Genomic DNA, 21729 nt, shown 5'->3' with positions numbered 1-21729 from the left:
TGATTGTTTAACATACTTGACTACCCTTATTGCTGCATCCATGTGTGATGTCTTGGGATTATGCATAAACTGACTTAGAAGCTGTATTGCAAATGTTATATCTAGCCTTGTAATAGTCAAATAAAGTAGCCTTCCCACCAACTTCTGGTAAATAGTAGGATCACTTAATAGTTTATCATTCTCATCAGTGGGAGGAAAATGCAGATCAAATTCTGTAGTTATAAGTTTCTGATTTAGTTCAATAGGTGCTCCAACATGCTTAGAGCTGGACAACCCCATATCTGAGATAAGTTCAAGGCAATACTTCCTTTGGTGCATAAAGATCCCTGTTGCATTTCTGGCAAACTCAATCCTTAAGAAATATCTCAACTCCCCCAAATCCTTGATTTTTGTCTTTGAGAGCCTTCTTTGTTTTTAAGATTAGTTTGAGATCATTCCATGTGATCAACAAATCATCAACATACACCAATACCACTACCAAACTCTCACCTCGATGCTTTGTGAATAAAACGTAATCATAATGGCTCTGCTGGAAACCAGAATTAGCTAAAGCCGTGGTTAGCTTGATATTCCATTGCCTACTTGCCTGCTTGAGTCCATACAGTGACTTGGTGAGTTTACACACTATCCCCCTCTCACTGTTATGCCCAAATCCCATAGGTAACTCCATGTATACTTCTTCATTTAAGTCACCTTGAAGAAAAGCATTAAAAACATCCATTTGATGTATTTGCCAGTGATGTGCAGCAGCCAAGCTTATGACAGCTCGAACAGTCCCCATCTTCACAACAAGAGAAAATGTTTCTTGATAATCCAATCCTTCTCTTTGGTTGAAACCCTTGGCTACCAACCTAACTTTGAATCTATCTACCTCTCCATTAGCCTTATACTTCACCTTGTACACCCATTTACATCCTATGGCTTTTTATATCTTTAGGCAGCTGTGTTAGCTTCCAAGTGTGATTTTCTTCCAAAGCATGGATTTCATTCTGCATAGCTTCAAGTCTTCAACCCACTTTGGATCCTGTATGGCTTCCCGATAAGATGCAGGTTCCTTTTCTTGAGATAGCTTAGTAACAAAGCTTCTATAAGTTGGTGTGATGCTGTTATAATCAACCATATCGACAATGGGATACAAGCAATTACCAGCTAGCTTCTTGGACAAAACATAGTCTATGTGCCACAAAGGAGGCTTAGCAGGTCTATTTGATTTTCTAACAACAGCAGCAGGAACAACAACATTAGGTAAGACTGATGATGTGGTCTGGTTTTGCGACATATCATCAGGCTGAGAAGCCTGATTATCCTAAAGAACTGCAACATCAGAGGAAACACATGTGTTGTGTGATTCACAAACTTGACTGTCATTAGGTTGGCCTTCATCATTAGAACAAATAGTGTCATTTCTGCTTATAATACATGGAGTAAGCTCACAATCTTCTACATGTGAGTTTAGCATAGGAAATATTGGATCAATAGTATCTCCTGAACTTGATAATTGAAATGGAAATTCCCTTTTATAAAATGTGATATCTCTGCTAACAAAAATAATCCTTGACTCAATGTCTAGCAATTTATATCCCTTCTGATTGACAGCATACCCAAGTAGCACAACCTTTCTAGCCTTTGGTGCAAACTTATCATCTTTCCTCAAACTAGTAGCAAATGCCAAACACCCTATCACTCTCAGGTGAGTTAAAAAAGGTTGTTTGCCAAACATAATTTCATATGGTGACAAGTTTTCCAAAACTGTAAGAGGTACTCTATTTATGATATATGTTGCAGCTTCTATGCATTCACCCCAAAATCTATCTGGCAAGTGCCCTTGAATTTTGATAGCTCTTGTTGTCTCTAACAAGTGCCTATGCTTCCTCTCTACAACTCTACTTTGTTGTGGAGTATGTGAACAAGATCTTTGGTGAATGATCCCATGCAATGCAAATAAATCATGACAGTTAGAACTCATAAACTCTCCTTCATTATCAGACCTGAACACCTTGACACATTTCCCAAACCGATTCTTTATCATTGCTAGAAATTGTTTCAGTACAACAATTACATCAGATTTCAAATGAATTAGGAAAGTCCATGTCCATCTAGACTTATCATGAACTAAAGTAAGAAAATACTTCATTCCATGATGAGTAGCTATCTTATATGGACCCAGACATCCATATGTACTAAGTCAAAAAACAACAGCTACTTTGGTACTACTTATTGGAAAAGGGACTCTAGTTTGTCTAGCTTGTGGACAGATAATAGTGATCAATAGAAAAACTATCATGAGTCTTAAACTCTTTTATTCTTCTAAGTACTCCCATAGGAACATGTCCCAACCTTTGATGCCAAAGTGCAGGATCTTCATCTAATCTGCTGGCTGCAGACAGTGCCTTTTGTGGTATTGCTCTCCAGTGTAGTACATATAATCCATCATCTACCTCACCAATCCCCTTGACCTTCCCAAACAAGAGATTCTGAAATACACAGTGTGTAGGAAAGAAAGAAATATAGCAGTTTAATTCTTTTGTCAGTTTGTTCACAGATAAGAGGTTAAACTTAAAATCTGGTATACACAAGACATCACTGATCAGGTCACTCTCATTTAGTTGAAAACTTCCAATATGTGTAACTGTGGCCAAATCCCCTGTAGGTAGCTGTACTTTACTTGTACTTTTTACCATATTCCCAGCATACAAATAGTTGTGATCACATATCATATGATCTGTAGCTTTTGTGTCTATAATCCATTTCAAACATAAACTAAGATTACCTGCCATATTCACATTGCTGCTGCTGCAACTGCTTTTCTTCAACGCATCAATCATAGTATTAATTTGATCTAGTGAAGATTTGTGTAACAGTTGTAATAGTATTTGTTCATGTGTCCCCTGGGTATTGTGCATTGGTTCTTCTATGCCCATGTGTGCCTTCTTATCCACCTAATCCTGCACACAATGTGCCTTAGAATATATTGTACCTCCTCTCATTGCTAAGTGATCTTGCATACCTCCAAGCACAGCATTAACCTTCTTCTTTCCTTTAAAATTGTCAAGATAACCAATCAATTGGTAGCAATCCGCTTTGACATGCCCAGTAGCATGAAAATGGTCACATTTCTTTAGTTTGTTACAGTCTGCCCTAACATGCCCTTTCATGTTGTAGAAATCACAATACAGAGACTGATAATTCTTCCTGGGATATTGTTGCTGCTTATTGTTTCTAGCAGTGTAAAGAGCTAAGGACTCCATCCCTTCACTAATGTGACCTGCAATTCCCTTCTGACTTTCATCCTGGATTATTAGTGCATAAGCTTGATTCACATTAGGCAAGGTGTGCATCATTAAGATTTGACCCCTAGCTTGTGAATAACTATCATGCAACCCCATTAGAAACTGTAACAGACGCTGATACTGCATATGTTTAACATACTTCTTAGCCTTATGACAATCACAACTAGGTGGGGGTAAAATAGAATCATATTCATCCCACAAATTTTTCAATTTGGTGAAATAAGTTGAAACTGTTGAGACTCTCCCTGTGTAAGAGTGAAAATGGTCCTATGCAATTGATATAGTCTAGATCTATTGATTTTATCGAAACGCTTCTTAAGATCAAGCCATACCTGGTAAACACTGGTTGAGTATAAGATTCCACTAAGTAAACTCCTTACTAACATTACAGATTAACCAAGAGATGACCACTGCATTGCATCGATCCCAATTTTTCTTCAAATTCCCTTCAATATCAGTGCGCAAAACAGAGCCATCAATGAATCCCAATTTGTTCCGTCCAAGCAATGCAATCTCCATAGCCCGACTCCACAGGGTATAATTCTCCATCCCTGTTAATTAGATCCCTATTGATAGTGCTCCTGGTACATTCGATGAACTCAAAAGCAGTGGATGATTGTGATCAATCATCACTGAGCTTCTATTAATGGCTTCTCCTTGAAGTCTGCTACCCGATCCTCCAGATTCTTCTTCAATCGCCATGATCGAACGATGAAACAACCGAGATAACAAAAAAATTCAGCAAGACGACGAGCTCCTAGAACATTCGCCCACGCTCTGATACCATGTTAAGATCAGAGAATCGAGATACTCCAGTAATGAATAGAAGATCAGCTTGCTTAACAATGGAGATAAAACTTCTTCTTCAACACTGAAAGTCTTTACAAGAGAATCATTATTACTACTACATTCATTCTAATACTATCTCATCTATATATACAGTCAGTTAATAAGCTAACAAACTAACAGATTCTAACAAACTAGATTTGTTAACTTAACTAGTCTGTTAGAACTAAGTGACAACTGTACATTTTACTAGCTTCTCAACAAAGCACAGGCACATGGATTATCAACGGCGAGCTCGTCGAGTTCCACTTACCGCTGACGGTCGGAAAAGTGTAAAGAAGGGGAGCATTACGGATCCAATGCCTCTAGTGCCATCTTCCACCAGTGACAAGGACATTCATGCCATTAAGGGACCATCGATTGGCTCTTCCGGCACATCGAATTGAGCTGCAGTTCTTCATCCATGGCCTTATTGTTATACAATTTCTGGGTTTTGGAGTTTGAAATTTGAACTTGACAGAAGCAGTGTGTGAAACCAAGACGGATTCCCACATATTTTTCCCGATTTCCCTTTGTTTTTCAATACTTTCGAAAATATGGTCACTTAACCTCCGTGATTTTCAAACTTAAATTTTGAAATATCATTTGATACAATTTTCCGGCGGCGGAGGGTAATTCCTCCTGAAATTGGCAGAGATAATCCTGAATCGTTGACGACGATCTTTCATGTACTGATAAAATATGGCGAAGATAAAACAAGCGAGTGAAGTAATTGCATAGCTTCCATGGAAATTGATTTGAGCTACTGATTTCTGAGATGTTTGATTGAAGAAATCAAGAATCAAACCAATCCCAAAAATTCTAATAAAAAGAAAAAAAAGAGGAACTGAAAGAAGAAGAAGCAGTAGTATTGATGTTAGAAGCTAAGAAATGGTTTCTTTAAAGTGTTCTTTTGAGAATGGGTAAGAGAAATGAGTTAAATGTATTCAGAGGAGTCGGGGCATGGGTTTATTTACAGATAAAGAAACTAAAAGAGAAAATCAGGTTTGGATTAGATATGAAGAAAATGAAAGAGATGAAGAATATTAGAGAGATGGGTTTGGGTTTTAATTTGGTATTTCCTTAATTCATTAGGTTTAGTGGGTCAGATTTGGATGAAAAGAGAAAATCGGGTTATTTTAATTAAAATTGAACAATTTGAGTTGATTTGGAGCTTTCCGTCAAATGAAGGGTATATATGGTAAAATTAGTAACGGTAGAAGTAGAACTAACTTCACTTTAATGGTAAGGACATAATCTATCAATAAAATAAAGTTGAAGGATATTTTTGACCTTTTTTCCAAAAGATAATATTTCGTACAAAGTTGGTTAAATTCGTACCAAGAAATTGAAAAGGACAAATAAGTTTAAAAAATATATTAAAAGTTCCGTACCATTTTTTTTTCTCCGAAGTTCCGTACCAGTTGAAGTATATCCTAAATAAAACGTCTAATGGACCTACGTGGCATACTTTTAAAATAAAAAATACAAAATTCCACTCACATTGTTTTAAGAAAATTATTCCAACTTTTCTGTTATAAGAATTAGTCATATTCAAAATTTAAAAAAGGACCAATAAAAGAAATGTTTCCATGTAAAAAGTGAGTAATTTAGAAAAAAAAAATAACAACTTTATATAGAGTAATATTTTTATTCAAACATCAAAATCAAACACAATAAACAAAACCATAAATACCATTTTCAATTTATTTATTTTGAAAATTACTGACCCTTGAAACTCCATATAGCCAAGATTTCACAACTTCAATTTATTTGACTTCCCTTTTTTTTCCACATATTTTTATTTATTATTATTTTAATTAAAAAAAATCAGGGAGGTGAGAATTAAATTCATCAGTATTATTACTAGATAGAAGTATGATTCTAAATTGTTTTTACTTTTATCAGTAAGAAAATTTATGAACGTTACATATATTAACGTAGATATAATTTTTTTGAAACGAGTTATTTTAACTATTATAAAAGTAGAATAACTTGAGTTAAACAAGAGAGAAAGAGAGTATAAAAATAACTCATCCGATCTAGACTTGAGTCACATTGTATATGATATTTCGTATAGATATTAATTGACATAAAAAAAAGTCACTATTAATTACTTTTTATGTTATTCATTTTTCTAAAAATGATATCACACTTTTGAATTCATCAAAATGTACTATTCCAAAAGGATTCAATAGACACTCATTTAACAATATTTTTATAAAGTATAAAAACATAGATTTTATCACATATTATTTCTCCGTTTATTTATAAGTAATATAAAAACTCAAAGTCAAACAATTTTGATCAAGTCTCACCTTGTTTGTGCTAAACACTACCCCCCTCCCCCCAAACCCCAATCAATATATAGATCATTATTATTATTTTTATTTCTATTAATTTGAATTTACTTCGCGTACGATCTAATTCGAGGAAAAGCGATTCCCTATCAAATTAATTTTCAATATTCAAAACTCAATCTAAAACTTCTAATTAAAAAAGCAACCACCCATTCATTACACCATATTCTTTAGTGATTGATATTTTTCTTTATTTAAATTATCTCCCAATTTTATTATGACAATAATAATTGCGTCTCAATTCAAAACTAATCAAAGTTTATTATAAAGATTCTCTATGTACTTGATGTACTTTTTTTGTCCCATTTATAGTTAGTGTTGGTCTTTGTCATCATCATTAGTACTCTACAAAAAAGCCAAACTGTCCCAAAAATCAAATACACAAACAAACAACACTAGTTTAGATTATATAATTGTATTTCGGATGACTATCTACAATTTGTGTGCTTTGAAGAATGAATACAATAATAATAGGTAAGGAAGGGGCACATAAATGGAAATCTTTTTTTTTTTTAAAAAAGATATAATTATGCATTCTTTTTTTTTTTTGCCTAATTTTTAATATACAATGCACAATTAAAAACTAAAATTAAGAATTTTAAAGATTGGAGGAAGAATACATAAATGCATATTAAGATATCTAATAAAGAAGACAATTATAGTGGGAGACGAAAAGTTGAATAATTGAATTAATTTTTTTTGAGCTATTAAAAATATAATAAATATATAAATATTCCAAAAAAAATAAAATTACATAAATAAATTTTAAAAAGAATATATTTACATAAATAAATTTTAAAAAGAAAAAACCAATGAAAATTGGGGGAAAATAAGGCTCTTTTTTTTTTTTAATATTTATTATTACGTATTACATAAATAAATTTAAAAAGAGAAAACCAACAAAAATTGAAGAAAAATCTATATATATAATAAAGTTAGATATAGGCAAGGTGATGTGGCACATCTCTATGACCTCTATTCTTACTTTATATATATATATATATATATATATATATATATATATAATAAAGCTAGATATAGACAAAGTGATGTGACATCTCTCTATGACCTCTATTCATATTTAATTTTTTTCTCCTTTTTTGGGGCATTTTTATGTTTTTCTCATCATTTTTAATTTAGTTATTATTTATATATAATTAATGTTTTGTTGTAAATATATTATATTTATGTGGATGTCCATAACTTCAAGGTGTAATTTCACCATTATATGTAATAATACTCACACCTTCACCATCTTCTCATTTATCTTCTACACCCCTTGATCTTCCCTACATTCTCAAAAATTAATATCATGTTTATTGTTATCTCTTTGTATGCCTTTTTATAACCATATAAATAGAGGTCTTGAGATTGTGTTATGCATTTGAAGATTTGGAAAACACTTGATTATACTTGGAAGAATAAGAAAACTCTCTCTTGTCTCTCTACATTTCTTGTCTTTTTTCTCACTTATGTTATTACTCTTTTCAGCTTTGTTTTAATACATGTTTTCATTCTTGAAAAGTTACATCTAATGGTATTTACCTTCATAAAAATAAATGTATTGATACTTTTATGCCTATCTTAGTGGGGGTTCGGGCGAACCCAATAGCTTTTCCGTAAATCCTATACTTGTATTAAAAAATTAAATAAATATATATGTATATTAACTTGTGAACCCCTTAACAAAACTAATTGATGGCTTAGTGGTAAGGAAGGGGTCTTGGGAATGCTTTCCCATGCTAGAGTTGTGGGTTTGAACCTCTTCGGCTATTTATGCAAACCTCACAAATAAAAATAAAAATTAATTAAAAAAATATAAGATCAACAATTAGAAAAAGCAAAAAAAAAAAATAAAAAAATCTCGTTTCTTATATATTGTCGTTCGTTAATTTGTCGGTTATATTTAAAGTTATTGTTCTGTTCTAAAATCTAGAACCCCAAACCCCTAATTACCCAGCCATCCTTATTCCAAGATTCCATTTCCATGTTGGGTGTGTTTGCTTTGTTTGGTTAATACTACTGACCAATTCTAAACTGAAACCGTGTAAGCTAAAGATTACTCGTCATAGCTACACTTTTCCAAGTCATAGAAACAATGGTCTCTTCTACTTATTTGGAACTGAGCTAGCTCTCAACTTTCACCATGCATGACTTAGCCAAAATGTGGGAAGTCCTTTTAATAGACTCTAGATAGTCATCAAATAAATACACAAATGTCATAGGTTATAATTGGGAGAATGAGTACCAATCAATTTTGTCACTATGTTCATTTAGTCATTTATTGATTTGGTCAAAACTTAGGAGGAGTCTTTACTAGCTTGTGGTCTAACAAGTGTGAAAAGTCCTCTTTCTTTAAGAATCAGACAAGAAGTAATATTTTAAACCATTTGTTATTCTTGAAAAACTTTGACTTTTCTTTCTGCAGTTATAAGGTTTGGTTATATATCTTGCACAAGCACATCTGCTTCTTGTCCAGCTCTCATATTACTGTCTACTAGAGTTTTTCAAATGCATAATCCAAGATGCAAATCCCTAATTATCTTCATTCAACTTGTTTCCATCATTGGTTTTTGCCACTATGTAATTGGAATAAGAGGTGAAGATAATAACACTAGTGCTGTAAAGGTGGATGTGGGCATAATTCTTGATCTGGAAACAGATGTGGGAAAAGTAATGCACATATCAATCTTACTAGCTCTTGCAGACTACCATGCCAACACTAGTCGCGGTGCCATAAGGATAGTTCCTCATATCAGGGATTCAAAGAAAGATGATGTTGAAGCAGCATCAGCTGGTAAAACTCAAGCTCTAAGCTTTACCTATGATAAACTAGGATTATCTCTCTCTTTGCTTCAAAAGATTCACTTTTTCTTTTTCTCTAAGATATTACTTTTCCTCTTTGGTTTTCCTATTTTGAAAGAGATGTTCAGACAATTACTTATAGTCTGATTGTGTATGTGCAGCCATATACTTGCTAAAAGATGTCCAAGTGCAAGCTATCTTCGGGCCACAAATGTCTACACAAACTGATTTTGTGATTGACTTGGGGAACAGAGTAAGAGTTCCTATAATATCTCCAGCAACAAGTCCTTCACTTTCAGTCAAGGAAAATCCCTTCTTCATCAGAGGAGCACTTCCTTCTTCCAGCCAGACTAGAGCCATTGCAGCAATTGTTAAAAACTATAATTGGAGGGAGGTTGTAGTAATCTATGAGGAAAGCCCCTATGGAACCGGGATACTTCCATATTTAACTGATGCCTTGCTGGAAATCAATACTTTAGTCTCCTATAGAAGTGGTATTTCTCCTTCAGCCAATGATGATCAAATCCTCAGGGAGCTATACAAGTTGAAGACAATGCAGACCAGGGTGTTCATTGTGCACTTGCAAGAAAATCTTGCCTCCCGCTTTTTCCTCAAGGCCAAAGAAGCCGGGATGATGAACAGTGGATATGCATGGATCATCACAGATGTGCTGACGAGTCTTCTGGACCTGGTAGATACTTCAGTAATTGAGTCATCAATGCAAGGTGTTCTGGGTTTAAAATCTTATGTTCCAAAATCAAAGGAGCTTGACATGTTCACCAGGAGATGGAGAAAGAGATTCCGTCAAGAGTATCCAGACATGGACCAAGTAGAACTCAATGTTTTCGGGCTATGGGCATATGAGAGCATCACCTTATTAGCAGAAGCAGTAGAGAAAGTGGGCACTACTGCTATCCCAAAATTAAAGAAACCAGACACTAGAGAGAACATAACAGACCTAGATGCACTTGGAACCTCGGAAGTGGGATCCCTGCTCATTGACTCTATGCAAAACACAGAGTTAAAATCAGGACTAAGTGGTGATTTCTGTATCGTTGATAGAGAACTGCAGCCATCCCCATATCAGATTGTGAATATAATTGGGAAAGGAGATAAAATCATTGGATTCTGGACAGAGAAGGATGGCATTTTGCATAAACTGAAGATGAATGGTAAAACAGATAAAACTAATAATAAGCAACTAGGGGTCATCATTTGGCCTGGTGAATCTACTATTGTTCCGAGAGGCTGGGAAATACCCACAAGTGGGAAGAAGTTAAGGGTTGCTGGAGCAATTCATTAAAGTGGAAAGAGATCCAACGACACAAGCAGTAATTGCAACTGGTTTAGGGCCAGATGTCTTCAAAGAAGTCATCCAATCTTTGAAATATGCTGTCCCTTATGAATTTATTCCATTTCCAATAGCACATAGCCCAACTTCTCAAAACTATGATGATCTTGTTCACAAGATCACTTCTAAGGTAAAATTAACCTCTTCAGCTGAATAACTCACTTACATGCTCCTTTTTTGGACTTCTTATCTATGTTCTGATTTTGCGACCAACAATAAATACTGAAATAATCAATGTTTGCTTGAACCAGGAATATGATGCGGTTGTAGGTGTTATTACCATTTTAGCAAGCCGATCTGAGTATGTAGATTTCACATTACCTTTTTCAGAGTCGAGTATTTCTGCAGTTGTGCCTGTAAGGAATGATGATAGGAAGAACGCTTGGATCTTTTTGAAACCTTTAAAGGCCGAGCTGTGGATAGCAACCGGAGCATTATTCGTCTTCATTGGTTTTGTGGTTTGGGCACTTGAACATCGTGTAAACAAAGATTTTCGAGGACCCAAACGCAAGCAAGTTGGGATGATATTTTGGTTTTCCTTCTCAACTCTCGTTTTTGCTCATAGTAAGTCTCTAACTCAAATCAAATTATAGACCAAAAGTTTAAGATTTCTCCTTGTTTCTCAACAAATCCTATATATGACTGGTTGTTGCAGAAGAGAAGATAACAAGTAACTTGTCAAGATTTGTGCTGATTGTGTGGGTTTTCGTGGTTCTGGTGCTGACATCAAGCTATACAGCCAGCTTAACATCTATGTTAACAGTGCAACAGCTTCAACCTACTATAACAGACCTCAATGATCTCATCAAGAATGGAGAATATGTAGGGTACCAAAAAGGTTCCTTTGTCAAAGACGTCTTGACACGCATGAAATTTGACAGCTCCAAATTTAGGAGTTGTAGCACATTGGAAGAGTATAATGATGCACTCTCAAGAGGTAGTAAAAATGGAGGTGTTGGTGCAATTGTTGATGAACTACCTTATCTCAGACTCTTGCTCAACAAATACTGCAGGAAGTATATTATGGTTGGTCCGACATACAAGGCTGCCAGCTTTGGATTTGTAACATTGTTGTACTTAACTGATGCTTCAGCAAGTGTTGACATTTATTTAGAGTGGTTAGTGGTTTACTCAATGATCTAATCTTTAATTTTCCCACAACTTGTTGCAGGCATTTCCAAAAGGATCTCCTTTGGTACCTGACGTCTCAAGAGCAGTCTTGAAGGTGATAGAGGGAGAGACTATGAATAACATAATTCAGAAATGGTTTGGGAATGAAACAGATTGTCCAAAGCAAGATGGAATGGCTATAGCATCTAGTCTCACGCTCGATAGTTTTAAGGGCCTTTTCCTCATAGCTGGTGTATCAGCAGGCTCTGCTCTTCCCGTATTCTTCGTCATCTTCCTTTATCAGAATAGAGTAATCTTAGCCACTGATGATTCAATAGGAAAAAAGCTTTGTGCAATAGCAAAAGTCTTTGATTTAAAGAGAGACGACTCTAATTCTATGTCAAAAAACCTTCCTTTGCAAAGCCCAGAAATCGGAATCTCTGATGGCCTAGGAGAATCCCCTGCTTCTGAAGGGTTCTCTACAACAGAAACTGGAACCCCAGTTCATGAAACAATGTCAGGCACGATTGAAGAAAGATTACACATATATAGCTGCTAACATAACTGTGACACACCTGAATAGGGCCCTACAAGAGATTGTACAGAGATGAACTAGCTTTAGGGTTAGTTAAATCAGTTTACATTAGGTCTTGGCCATAATATTAGCATCAAGAGGTGGCCTCCAGGATTCCATTAGATGGATTCAATCCTTACTTTTTCTTAGTTGTTTCTTTAGCAATTTTATGTTCACTTTGTTTTTTTCATCACTACTTATGTTGTTGTTGTTGTACTTATGTTTGGAATATAATTAAAAGAAGTTATATGTGTGGAATGAAAGAATTCAATACATGCATCCGTTTTCAAGAAATTCAATTGAGGTAGTTTTGTTATGTTACAATAATAGAACAAAAACAATAAAATCAACACATAAGATGCTAAATTATTTTTTGATTACATAATTCTTATATAGAATATGAAATAATGGGGGTTATATGTGAATAACCACATGAGAGATTTGTGCAATTTTTTTATAAGAAAAAGCAATCTGGAAATCCCAAATTAAATAAGAAAGAAAGATCTAGTAGTAGTGAATTTATAATGCAGGTGCTAGAACTAGCCTAGAGGATAAGAACATAGTTACAGATCATAAATAAGGAAAGGTTTTAGGATCACTGCTACATGGAAGACAAACAGTAATATGTTCAGTTACACAGGGCAGATAGCGAATATAAGCATAAGATTTGCATTTTCGACACGGATCATAAAAGTATATGTGACAATTCACTAAAATTTTAAGAAATAATAGAACATGAACCCATAATTTCAAAGTGTAATGGGCTCAATGGTAAGAACCTAAATATTGAACCCATCAAATCGGAATCTTATATCCCATCTGCTTCAACATATATCATAGGCAACTTCCCTAGCAGTTTCCTCTTGCACTAACAATAACAGTGTCAATGAGCCAATCAAGTGCGGGAGAGTGTTCACCCAAACCCCCTCGACAAAAAATTTAAATGTATATATAGGATATATTTTCTATGTTGATGTACATATAAATTGTGAATCCCTTAAATAACATGCAAAAGGTTAGCTCCGCAAATCAGGAAATTCAAAATACACCCCAATGTCCAAGGTTCAATTCTCAAGGACTGCATTATCTTTTACATTTTTATTTTTCGAAACTCTCAGAGTAAAAATCTTGAATCAGCAAGCCACTAGAGCCAATGGTGGTGGTTGTTTCATTATTGAGTGTCCAAGGAAATTAATACTTTTTACATTTTTATTTACAAATCCCCCATGAATGAAAATCCTAGATCGGCCCAATGGTGGGTGTTGTTTCATTATTTGGTGTCCAAGCAAGTTACTAATGACCAAGTATAAACAGGAACCATGTAAAATAAGCACCATTCCAAGGTCAATCAAATGAGTTTTTGTCACTGCATTCGTTTGTCAGATTTTTATTGGGTCAAATTGAGGAGGGAACTTACTAGTTAAGAATGTATGAAAAGTCCTCTCTCAATTATTCTTTGGAAACTTTATCTTTGACTTTTCTTTCTACATTGCCTTATTATAGTTTTGTAAGGTATTTACTGGTCCAAGTATATGAAGTTCCCAGATTCTGAAACCATATATCTAGAGCCACACAGTTAAGAGATTATTAGACACATCTCTAGAAAGTGGCTAATTACTTGCACAAGCAGAATTGCTTCTTTCCCAACTCTCAGACTATTTGCTACCAGAGTTTTTCAAATGCAAAATCAAAGATACTACTGCCTAATTCTCTTCATTCAACTTGTCTCCATTATTAGCTTTTGCCACTATGTAATTCCAATAAGAGGTGAAGATGAAACTAGTGTTGTAAAGTTGGATGTGGGTATTGTTCTTGATATGGAAACAGTTGTGGCAAAAGTAATGCACATATCTATCTTACTAGCTCTTGAAGATTACCATGCCGCCGCTAGTCCCAGAGCTATTAGGATAGTCCCTCACTTGAGGGATTCCAAGAAAGATGATGTTGAAGCAGCATCTGCAGGTAAATTAATTCAGCTCCATGATTTACTTCTGTTAAGCTAGCATATCTTTTTCTCTTTTCTTCTTTTTTCCCTTTGGTTTTCTGATCAGACAATTCCTTATAGTCTGATTGTGTATGTGCAGCCATATACTTGCTAAAGGATGTTCAAGTACAAGCCATCTTTGGGCCCCAAATGTCTACACAAACTGATTTTGTGATTGACTTAGGGAACCGAGTAAAAGTCCCTATCATTTCTCCAGCAACTAGTCCTTCACTTTCAGTCAAGGAAAATCCCTTCTTCATCAGAGGAGCACTTCCTTCTTCCAGCCAGACTAAAGCCATAGCGGCAATTGTTAAAAACTATAATTGGAGGGAGGTTGTAGTAATCTATGAGGATAGCCCCTATGGAAGCAGGATACTTCCACATTTGACAGATGCCTTGCTGGAAAACAACAGTTTAGTCTCCTATAGAAGTGGTATTTCTCCTTCAGCCAGTGATGATCAGATCTTCAGGGAGCTATACAAGTTGAATACAATGCAGACTAGGGTGTTCAGCGTACACTTAGAATCATCTCTGGCCTCCCGTCTTTTCCTCAAGGCCAAAGAAGCCGGGATGATGAGCAGTGGATATGCATGGATAATCACAGATGTGCTAACAAGTCTTCTGGACCTGGTAGATCCTACAGTAATTGAGTCATCAATGCAAGATGTTCCAGGTGTAAAATCTTATGTTCCAAGATCAAATTAGCTTGACATATTCACCAAGAGATGGAGAAAGAGATTTCGTCAAGTGTATCCAGTCATGGATCCAGTTGAACTCAACGTTTTTGGGCTATGGGCATATGATAGCATCACCGTATTAGCAAAAGCAGTAGTGGAAATGGGCAGCACTGCTATCCCAAAATTCCAGAAACCAGACACTAGAGAGAACTTAACGGACCTAGATGCACATGGAACCTCAGAATTGGGATCTCTGCTCCTTGACTCTATGCAAGACACAGTGCTAAAAACAGCACTAAGTGGTGAATTCCGTCTCATCAATGGAGAATTGCATCCATCTCCATATCAAATTGTGAATATAGTTGGGACAGGACAGAGAAGCGTTGGATTCTGGACAGAGAAGGATGGAATTTCATATAAACTGGAGATAGATGGTAAAACAGCTAAGAGTAATAATAAGCAACTAGGAGCCATCATTTGGCCCGGTGAATCTACTATTTCTCCGAGAGGCTGGGAAATACCCACACAGCGGGAAGAAGCCAAGGGTTGGAGTTCTTGTCAAAGGAGGGCTGCAGGAATTCATTAAAGTGGAAAGAGATTCAAAAACACAAGCAGTTACTGCAACTGGTTTCTGTGCAGATGTCTTCAAAGAAGTCATCCAATCTTTGCCTTATGCTGTCCCTTACGAATTTGTTCCAGTTCCAATAACACGTAGCCCCAATTCTCCAGGATATGATTGTAAGAATAGGAATATGTTTATGCAATCCTATTAGAATAGGAATAGGTTTATACAATCCTATTAGAATAGGAATAGGTTTATACAATCCTATTAGAATAGGAATAGTAATAGAAATAGAAATAGGAATACTAAATAGTATCCTACTTGGTAAAGGATTGTATTCTAGGGTCTATAAATAGGGTCTCAATGTAATAATGTAAATAACAACAATTCAATAATATTCTTTTCCTATATTTCTTACATGGTATCAGAGCCTCTACGATCTTGGTAGAAAATCTAAGAGCTTACGCTGCCGGCGAGCGGCTATTACTAATATATGCTGCCCGTCTGGCCAACGATTATGTTAGCCGTCACCGTGTATCTTTCCGATGACTATTTTCTCATATCTAATTTGTGTAGCACCGTGCCATCATTCCGGTGACTACTTTCTTATATCTAATTTGTGTAGCACCGTGTCATCATTTCGGTGACTACTTTTTCATATTTAATTTGTGTAGCACCGTACCAGTGACTATTTTTTCATATTTAATTTGTGTAGCACCATGCCATCCTTCTGGTGACTACCTTTTTTTTGCATATCTTATTTGTGTAGCACCGTGCATCTTTTCGGACTACTTTTCATATTTAATTTGTGTAGTACCGTGGATTTTTTCGAACTATTTTCTCATATCTGAGTTGCATAGCATCATGTGTCTTTTCAGTGACTCCTCAGATTTGATTTGCATAGTTCCATTCGTCTTTCCGGTGACTCCTCAAATCTGATTTGCGTAGGGTTGTGCCATCATTCCAACCCTACCCGTATAATTTTTCTTTTTTAGCAGGGTCGTGCCATCATTCCGACCCTACTCATATTATTTCTCTTTTTCAATAGGGTTGTTCCATCAATTCGAACTATCCTATATTTTTTCTATTTTCTAGTTGGGTTGTGACATCATTCTGACCCTATCCATATAATTTTATTTCTTAGATTGTGACCACTTTTAGCCATCAAATCTAGTACTCCGACATATGAGCATGTTCTGGCCAGTTTTTCGGTGACTTGTTTGATATCGACTCGTCTATTGATTTCAACATGATCCATATACTTTATACTAGATTTTGAGCACTTACAACGACCGCTGCATTGTGAAGAAGTCTATATGGAGCAACCACCTAATTTTGTTGCTCAGGGGGAGTTTAGTAGCCTTGTATGTTGATTACGTAAGTCACTCTATGGTCTGAAACAGTCTTTGCAAGCTTGGTTTGGGAAGTTCCAACACTGTAATTTTATCACTCTGTGTTTTATCGGCATTGGTTTGGGAAGTTCCAACACTGTAATTTTATCACTCTGTGTTTTATCGGCATTCTGCATCAAATTCAGTATTTCATGAGAAGACCAAGCACATTAAGATTGATTGTCAATTTTGTGAAGTCGAGTGATCAACTTGCAGATATCTCACCAAGCCCCTCATCAGTCCTCGTGTTAATTACATTTGTAACAAGCTAGGTACATGAATTGTATACACTAGCTTGAGGGGGAGTGTAAGAATAGGAATATGTTTATGCAATCCTATTAGAATAGGAATAGGTTTATACAATCCTATTAGAATAGGAATAGTAATAGAAATAGAAATAGGAATACTAAATAGTATCCTACTTGGTAAAAGATTGTATTCTAGGGTCTATAAATAGGGTCTCAATGTAATAATGTAAATAACAACAATTCAATAATATTCTTTTCCTATATTTCTTACAATGATGATCTTGCTTATAAGCTCTTTTTTAAGGTAATATCTAATCCTTGTTTGAATTAGCCTCTTTGGCGGAATACCTTACCCACATGCTCCCTTTGGATTTTCTTATTTTGCTTTTTCTTTGGCAAAAGCACTGAACCAACCATTGTTTACTTAAACCAGAAACATGATGCAGTTATAGGTGACATGACCATTTCAGCGAACCGATCCAAGTATGTGGATTTCACATTACCTTTTACAGAGTCGGGTATTTCTGCAGTTGTGCCAGTAAAGGATGATGACAAGAAGAATGCTTGGATTTTCGTGAAACCTCTAAAGAGAGAACTTTGGATGACAACTGGAGCATTCTTTGTTTTCATTGGTTTTGTTGTGTGGGTACTGGAGCATCGTGTAAACGAAGAGTTTCGAGGACCCAAATGCAAGCAAGTTGGGATGATATTATGGTTTTTCTTCTCAACTCTCTCTTTGCTCATAGTAAGTCTCTAACTCAAAGCAAATTATAGACGAGAACTTTAGAATTTCTAAACAAATCATATATGGCTGGTTATTGCAGGAGAGAGGGTAACAAGTAACTTTACAAGATTTGTGCTGATTGTGTGGGTTTTCGTGGTTCTGGTGCTGACATCAAGCTATACAGCCAGCTTAACATCTATGTTAACAGCACAAAAGCTTCAACCTACTGTAACAGATCTCAATGATCTCATCAAGAATGGAGAATATGTAGGGTACCAAAAAGGTTCCTTTGTCAAAGATGTCCTGAAGGGCATGCAATTTGACAGCTCCAAATTTAGGAGTTATAGCACATTGGAAGAGTATAATGATGCACTCTCAAGGGGTAGTAAAAATGGAGGTGTAGGTGCAATTGTTGATGAACTACCTTATCTCAGACTCTTCCTCAATAAATATTGCAGGAAGTATACTATGGTTGGTCCGACTTACAAGACTGCTGGTTTTGGATTTGTAAGATTCTCTCTGCGCCTGGAAATGTTCCATAATTGAAATTATACTATCCACGGTAGTTCGCTCAATCTAATCTTTTATTATCACACAACTTCTTACAGGCATTTCCAAAAGGATCACCTTTGGTACCAGATGTATCAAGAGCAGTCTTGAAGGTGATGGAGGGAGATATGAATAACATAATTCAGAAATGGTTTGGGAATGAAACAGATTGTCCACAGAAAGATATAATGGATATAACATCTGATAGCCTCGCGCTAGACAGTTTTAAGGGACTTTTCCTCATAGCTGGTGTATCAGCAGGTCCGCTCTTCTCCTATTCTTCCTCAACTTTCTTTATCAGAATAGAGAAATCTTAGCCACTGATGATTCAATATGGAAAAAAATTTCTGCAATAGCAAAAGTTTTTGGTGAAGAGAAAGACAACTCTAATGTTAAGTCAGAAAATCCATCTGAAGGCAATGTTAGACAAACGGCTACGTTGTTCGCAGCAAGTGAAACTTCCCCTGAAGTATTGCCCGACCTTCCTTTTCAAAGCCTAGACATCAGAATTTCCGACTGCCTAGGAGCATCCCTGCACCTGAAGGGTTCTCTACAACAGAACCTGGAACTCCAGTTCATGAAAACTGAAGAGAGATTGAATAGAGCCCTACAAGAGATTGTACAGAGATGAGCTAACTTTACGGTTAGTTTGACCAGATGACATTAAAACCGTCTCTCTTGGCCATAATATTTGTATGGCATAATACTTAAATATTCCTTTAACTTGGTCTCATTTCACATTGATACTTTCCAATTTTTGTGTGCACAAGTAGGCACTTAGTTGTATAAAGTTGAACAAGTAGACACATGAGTCTTACGTGGCATTATCCACTAGGACCACCATGTAGGACGCAAATTGCCATGTAAGATGCCACATTGGACGTTGGTGTTTATTTGTTCAACTTTTTACAAGTTTAAGTGTCTATTTGGGTACATCCAAAGTTGGAGGGCATAAATATGAGTTGATGCCAAGTTAATGAACATATTCATGTATTATCTATTTGTATCAAGAGCTGGTTCTAGAATTTAGATATGATGGGTTCAACATTTAAGTTCTTAAGATTGAATTCATTGCACTTCTGAAATTATGAGTTAAGTATCTGGAATCGTCAGAATCATTGAAATTCTACCAGTTTTCCACTTGTATTACGTTCCGTGTTGAAATTATTGTATTTGCTTTATATACTTTGAGAAAATCAACACATTGTGATGCCAAACAATCAAATTCCTCCATTGATGAACATCAAGTTCATATGAGAAAGGAAGAAGAAAGTTCTGGAAGAGCTAACTGGAAAAGAAACTATTTCATTGAATGAAAAATTAAGTAGTGATTGTTACATGTGACTCTGTATATATAGATACACGAATTGTAAGCTAGCTAACCAACTTTATGCAAATCTGACTTTCTGTAACCAACTCTAACTAACTAACTCTGTGAAACAGTAACAATGCTAACTAACTCTGTTAACTAACTATGTGAACTTTAACTAACTAACTTATATTTCATCACCCCCCCACAAGTTGGAGGTAAGTGAGTTTACAGACAACTTGGTTAATAGTGTAGTATGTTTAACTCCAGTTAAAGCCTTTGTAAAAATGTCTGCCAACTGTGAATCAGTGGAGATGTGGTGAAGTGTGATCAGGCCTTGTTGAAGTTTGTCCCGAACAAAATGGCAATCGATCTCTATATGTTTTGTCCTTTCATGAAAAACTGGATTCTTGGCAATGTGTACTGCAGCTTGACTATCACAAAAAATCTGTATTGGCAATGAGCAATGCACACACAATTCATTCAGTAACCTTTCAAACCATACTAGCTCTCCTACTACTTGTCTCACAGCTCTGTATTCTGCTTATGCAGAGGATAAAGAAACTGTGGCTTGTTTCTTAGACTTCCAACTGATAGGACTATCACCCATAAGCACTAGATAACCACTAACTGACTTCCTTGAATCAGGACAAGCAGCCCAGTCTGAGTCACAATAGGCACTAACAGTAAGGTCAGGTTTGTTTGAAATGAAGATTCCCATTGTAGGATCTTGTCTCAAGTATCGAAGAACATGATAACCTGCTTTCAAGTGTGGTTCTCTGGGTGTTTGCATAAATTGGCTGAGATGCTGCACACTATAGGCTATATCCATCCTAGTATTTGTAAGAAAGTTAAGTTTTCCTATCAACTTCCTGTAATAGGTAGGATCAGACAATGGCTTCCCATCTGTGGCTTTCAACTTTTCAGTACAATCAAGGGGTGAGGCTGCAACTTTACAGTTGAAAGAATCAAACTGTAACACCCCGTATTCAAAACAGACCAAAAATGCAGATTTTGAGAAGTTGCAGGTGCAACTTACGGTCACCATCCACGGACCGTAGGTCAGACCACGGCCCATGCTGGTGGACCGTGGTTCACCACTGCAATCCCTCCCCAGCCAGCTCAGAAAAATTGGCTAAGTCTCGACCCACGGACAGACCCACGGTCCGTAGATCAGACCACGGTCCGTGGTTTGTGTCCGTGGATCAAGACCTCCTTTACCCAGCCTCTGACATGACCTACGGTTTACCAGCACGGACCGTCGTTCGATCCACGGTCCGTAGGTCTGACCGTAGATCGAAGGTTAGCAGCCAGTTAGCTGAAAATTCTGATGGGTCAACTTCAGATGATCATAACTTTTAGCACAAAATGAATTATGTGTCCCATAACATATGGTTAGATAGATAATTGAATTATCTTTCCAACGCCACCGAGTTTGCTAAATTCCGACCTCCGAGTAAAAAATTATGCTCGTTTTAGTGAAGGCCTGTCGAACAGGCTTGACTTACGGACGCAATCTACGGACCGTAGATTGACCTACGGCCCGTAGGTCCAATCCGTAGGTCACTCCGACAGCAGTTAATTCAGGGGTCTTTTGGTCTTTTCCTATTTCGTTTAACCCCTAAGATACGTCGTTTAGACCCTAAATCATGAGGTTTTAATTAGTTTAAGCCTAGAAACATAACTAGAACTTGCCTTAGTCAAAATCATTAATCAAACTTAGAAAATTAGAAGCAAGAGAGGAGAAAAAGGTCAAGAACCCTAGTTCAAGAACGCAGCGAGGTTTCTTCAGTTCCAGCCCCGAAATCAAAAAATTTCTCCGTGGAATTCGTCACCAGGTATGTGGGATTTCACTAGTGGGTTCCTTTCGCCCATTAGGTCCCTAGAATTCAGTCAGATTCTTGATTCCATGATTATGAACAGACCTAGGGTTTCTAGAATTACAGCAGATCATCATGAATTAGTTATTT

The 21729-nt window shown here is 36.1% G+C and overlaps 2 protein-coding genes and 1 pseudogene across 2 annotated transcripts; 2 read left to right on the top strand and 1 right to left on the bottom strand.

The window, feature by feature from the left end:
• Window positions 1-946: 946 nt before the first annotated feature.
• LOC125831505 (uncharacterized) lies at window positions 947-3839 on the bottom strand. Its single transcript, XM_049510683.1, has 6 exons — window positions 3680-3839; window positions 3008-3535; window positions 2541-2839; window positions 2338-2474; window positions 1358-2096; window positions 947-1297 (listed from the first exon to the last, which is right to left on the bottom strand). Exons 1-6 carry the CDS (start codon window positions 3837-3839, stop codon window positions 947-949), a joined length of 2214 nt encoding a protein of 737 aa, XP_049366640.1.
• A 512-nt stretch (window positions 3840-4351) lies between these two features.
• On the top strand, window positions 4352-12300 carry LOC125831497 (glutamate receptor 2.8-like). Its single transcript, XM_049510675.1, has 7 exons — window positions 4352-4508; window positions 8904-9272; window positions 9442-10503; window positions 10586-10761; window positions 10883-11195; window positions 11287-11693; window positions 11803-12300. Exons 1-7 carry the CDS (start codon window positions 4352-4354, stop codon window positions 12298-12300), a joined length of 2982 nt encoding a protein of 993 aa, XP_049366632.1.
• A 1599-nt stretch (window positions 12301-13899) lies between these two features.
• On the top strand, window positions 13900-19141 carry LOC125831488 (glutamate receptor 2.9-like; annotated as a pseudogene).
• The last annotated feature ends 2588 nt before the right edge of the window (window positions 19142-21729 follow it).

The sequence above is a fragment of the Solanum verrucosum genome, unplaced genomic scaffold, assembly GCF_900185275.1.
Source record: "Solanum verrucosum unplaced genomic scaffold, falcon-dt-bn FXZP01000102.1, whole genome shotgun sequence".
Classification (NCBI taxonomy): Eukaryota; Viridiplantae; Streptophyta; class Magnoliopsida; order Solanales; family Solanaceae; genus Solanum; species Solanum verrucosum.
Note: the sequence above shows the minus strand (reverse complement) of the source record. Positions and strands in the feature narration are given on the sequence as shown.

Bases quoted from the DNA above. Each gene is read 5' to 3' on its own strand.
- LOC125831505 (XM_049510683.1), bottom strand. From the start codon at position 3,839: ATGGAGAATTATACCCTGTGGAGTCGGGCTATGGAGATTGCATTGCTT. The intron at 3,536-3,679 runs GTAATGTTAGTA...ACTCTTACACAG, and splicing joins GGTCATCTCTTGGTTAATCT to GGAGAGTCTCAACAGTTTCA. The intron at 2,840-3,007 runs GTATGCAAGATC...AATCTTCACTAG, and splicing joins GGTTAATGCTGTGCTTGGAG to ATCAAATTAATACTATGATT.
- LOC125831497 (XM_049510675.1), top strand. From the start codon at position 4,352: ATGGATTATCAACGGCGAGCTCGTCGAGTTCCACTTACCGCTGACGGT. The intron at 10,504-10,585 runs GTGAATCTACTA...AATTCATTAAAG, and splicing joins AGGGGTCATCATTTGGCCTG to TGGAAAGAGATCCAACGACA. The intron at 11,694-11,802 runs GTAACATTGTTG...AACTTGTTGCAG, and splicing joins AGGCTGCCAGCTTTGGATTT to GCATTTCCAAAAGGATCTCC.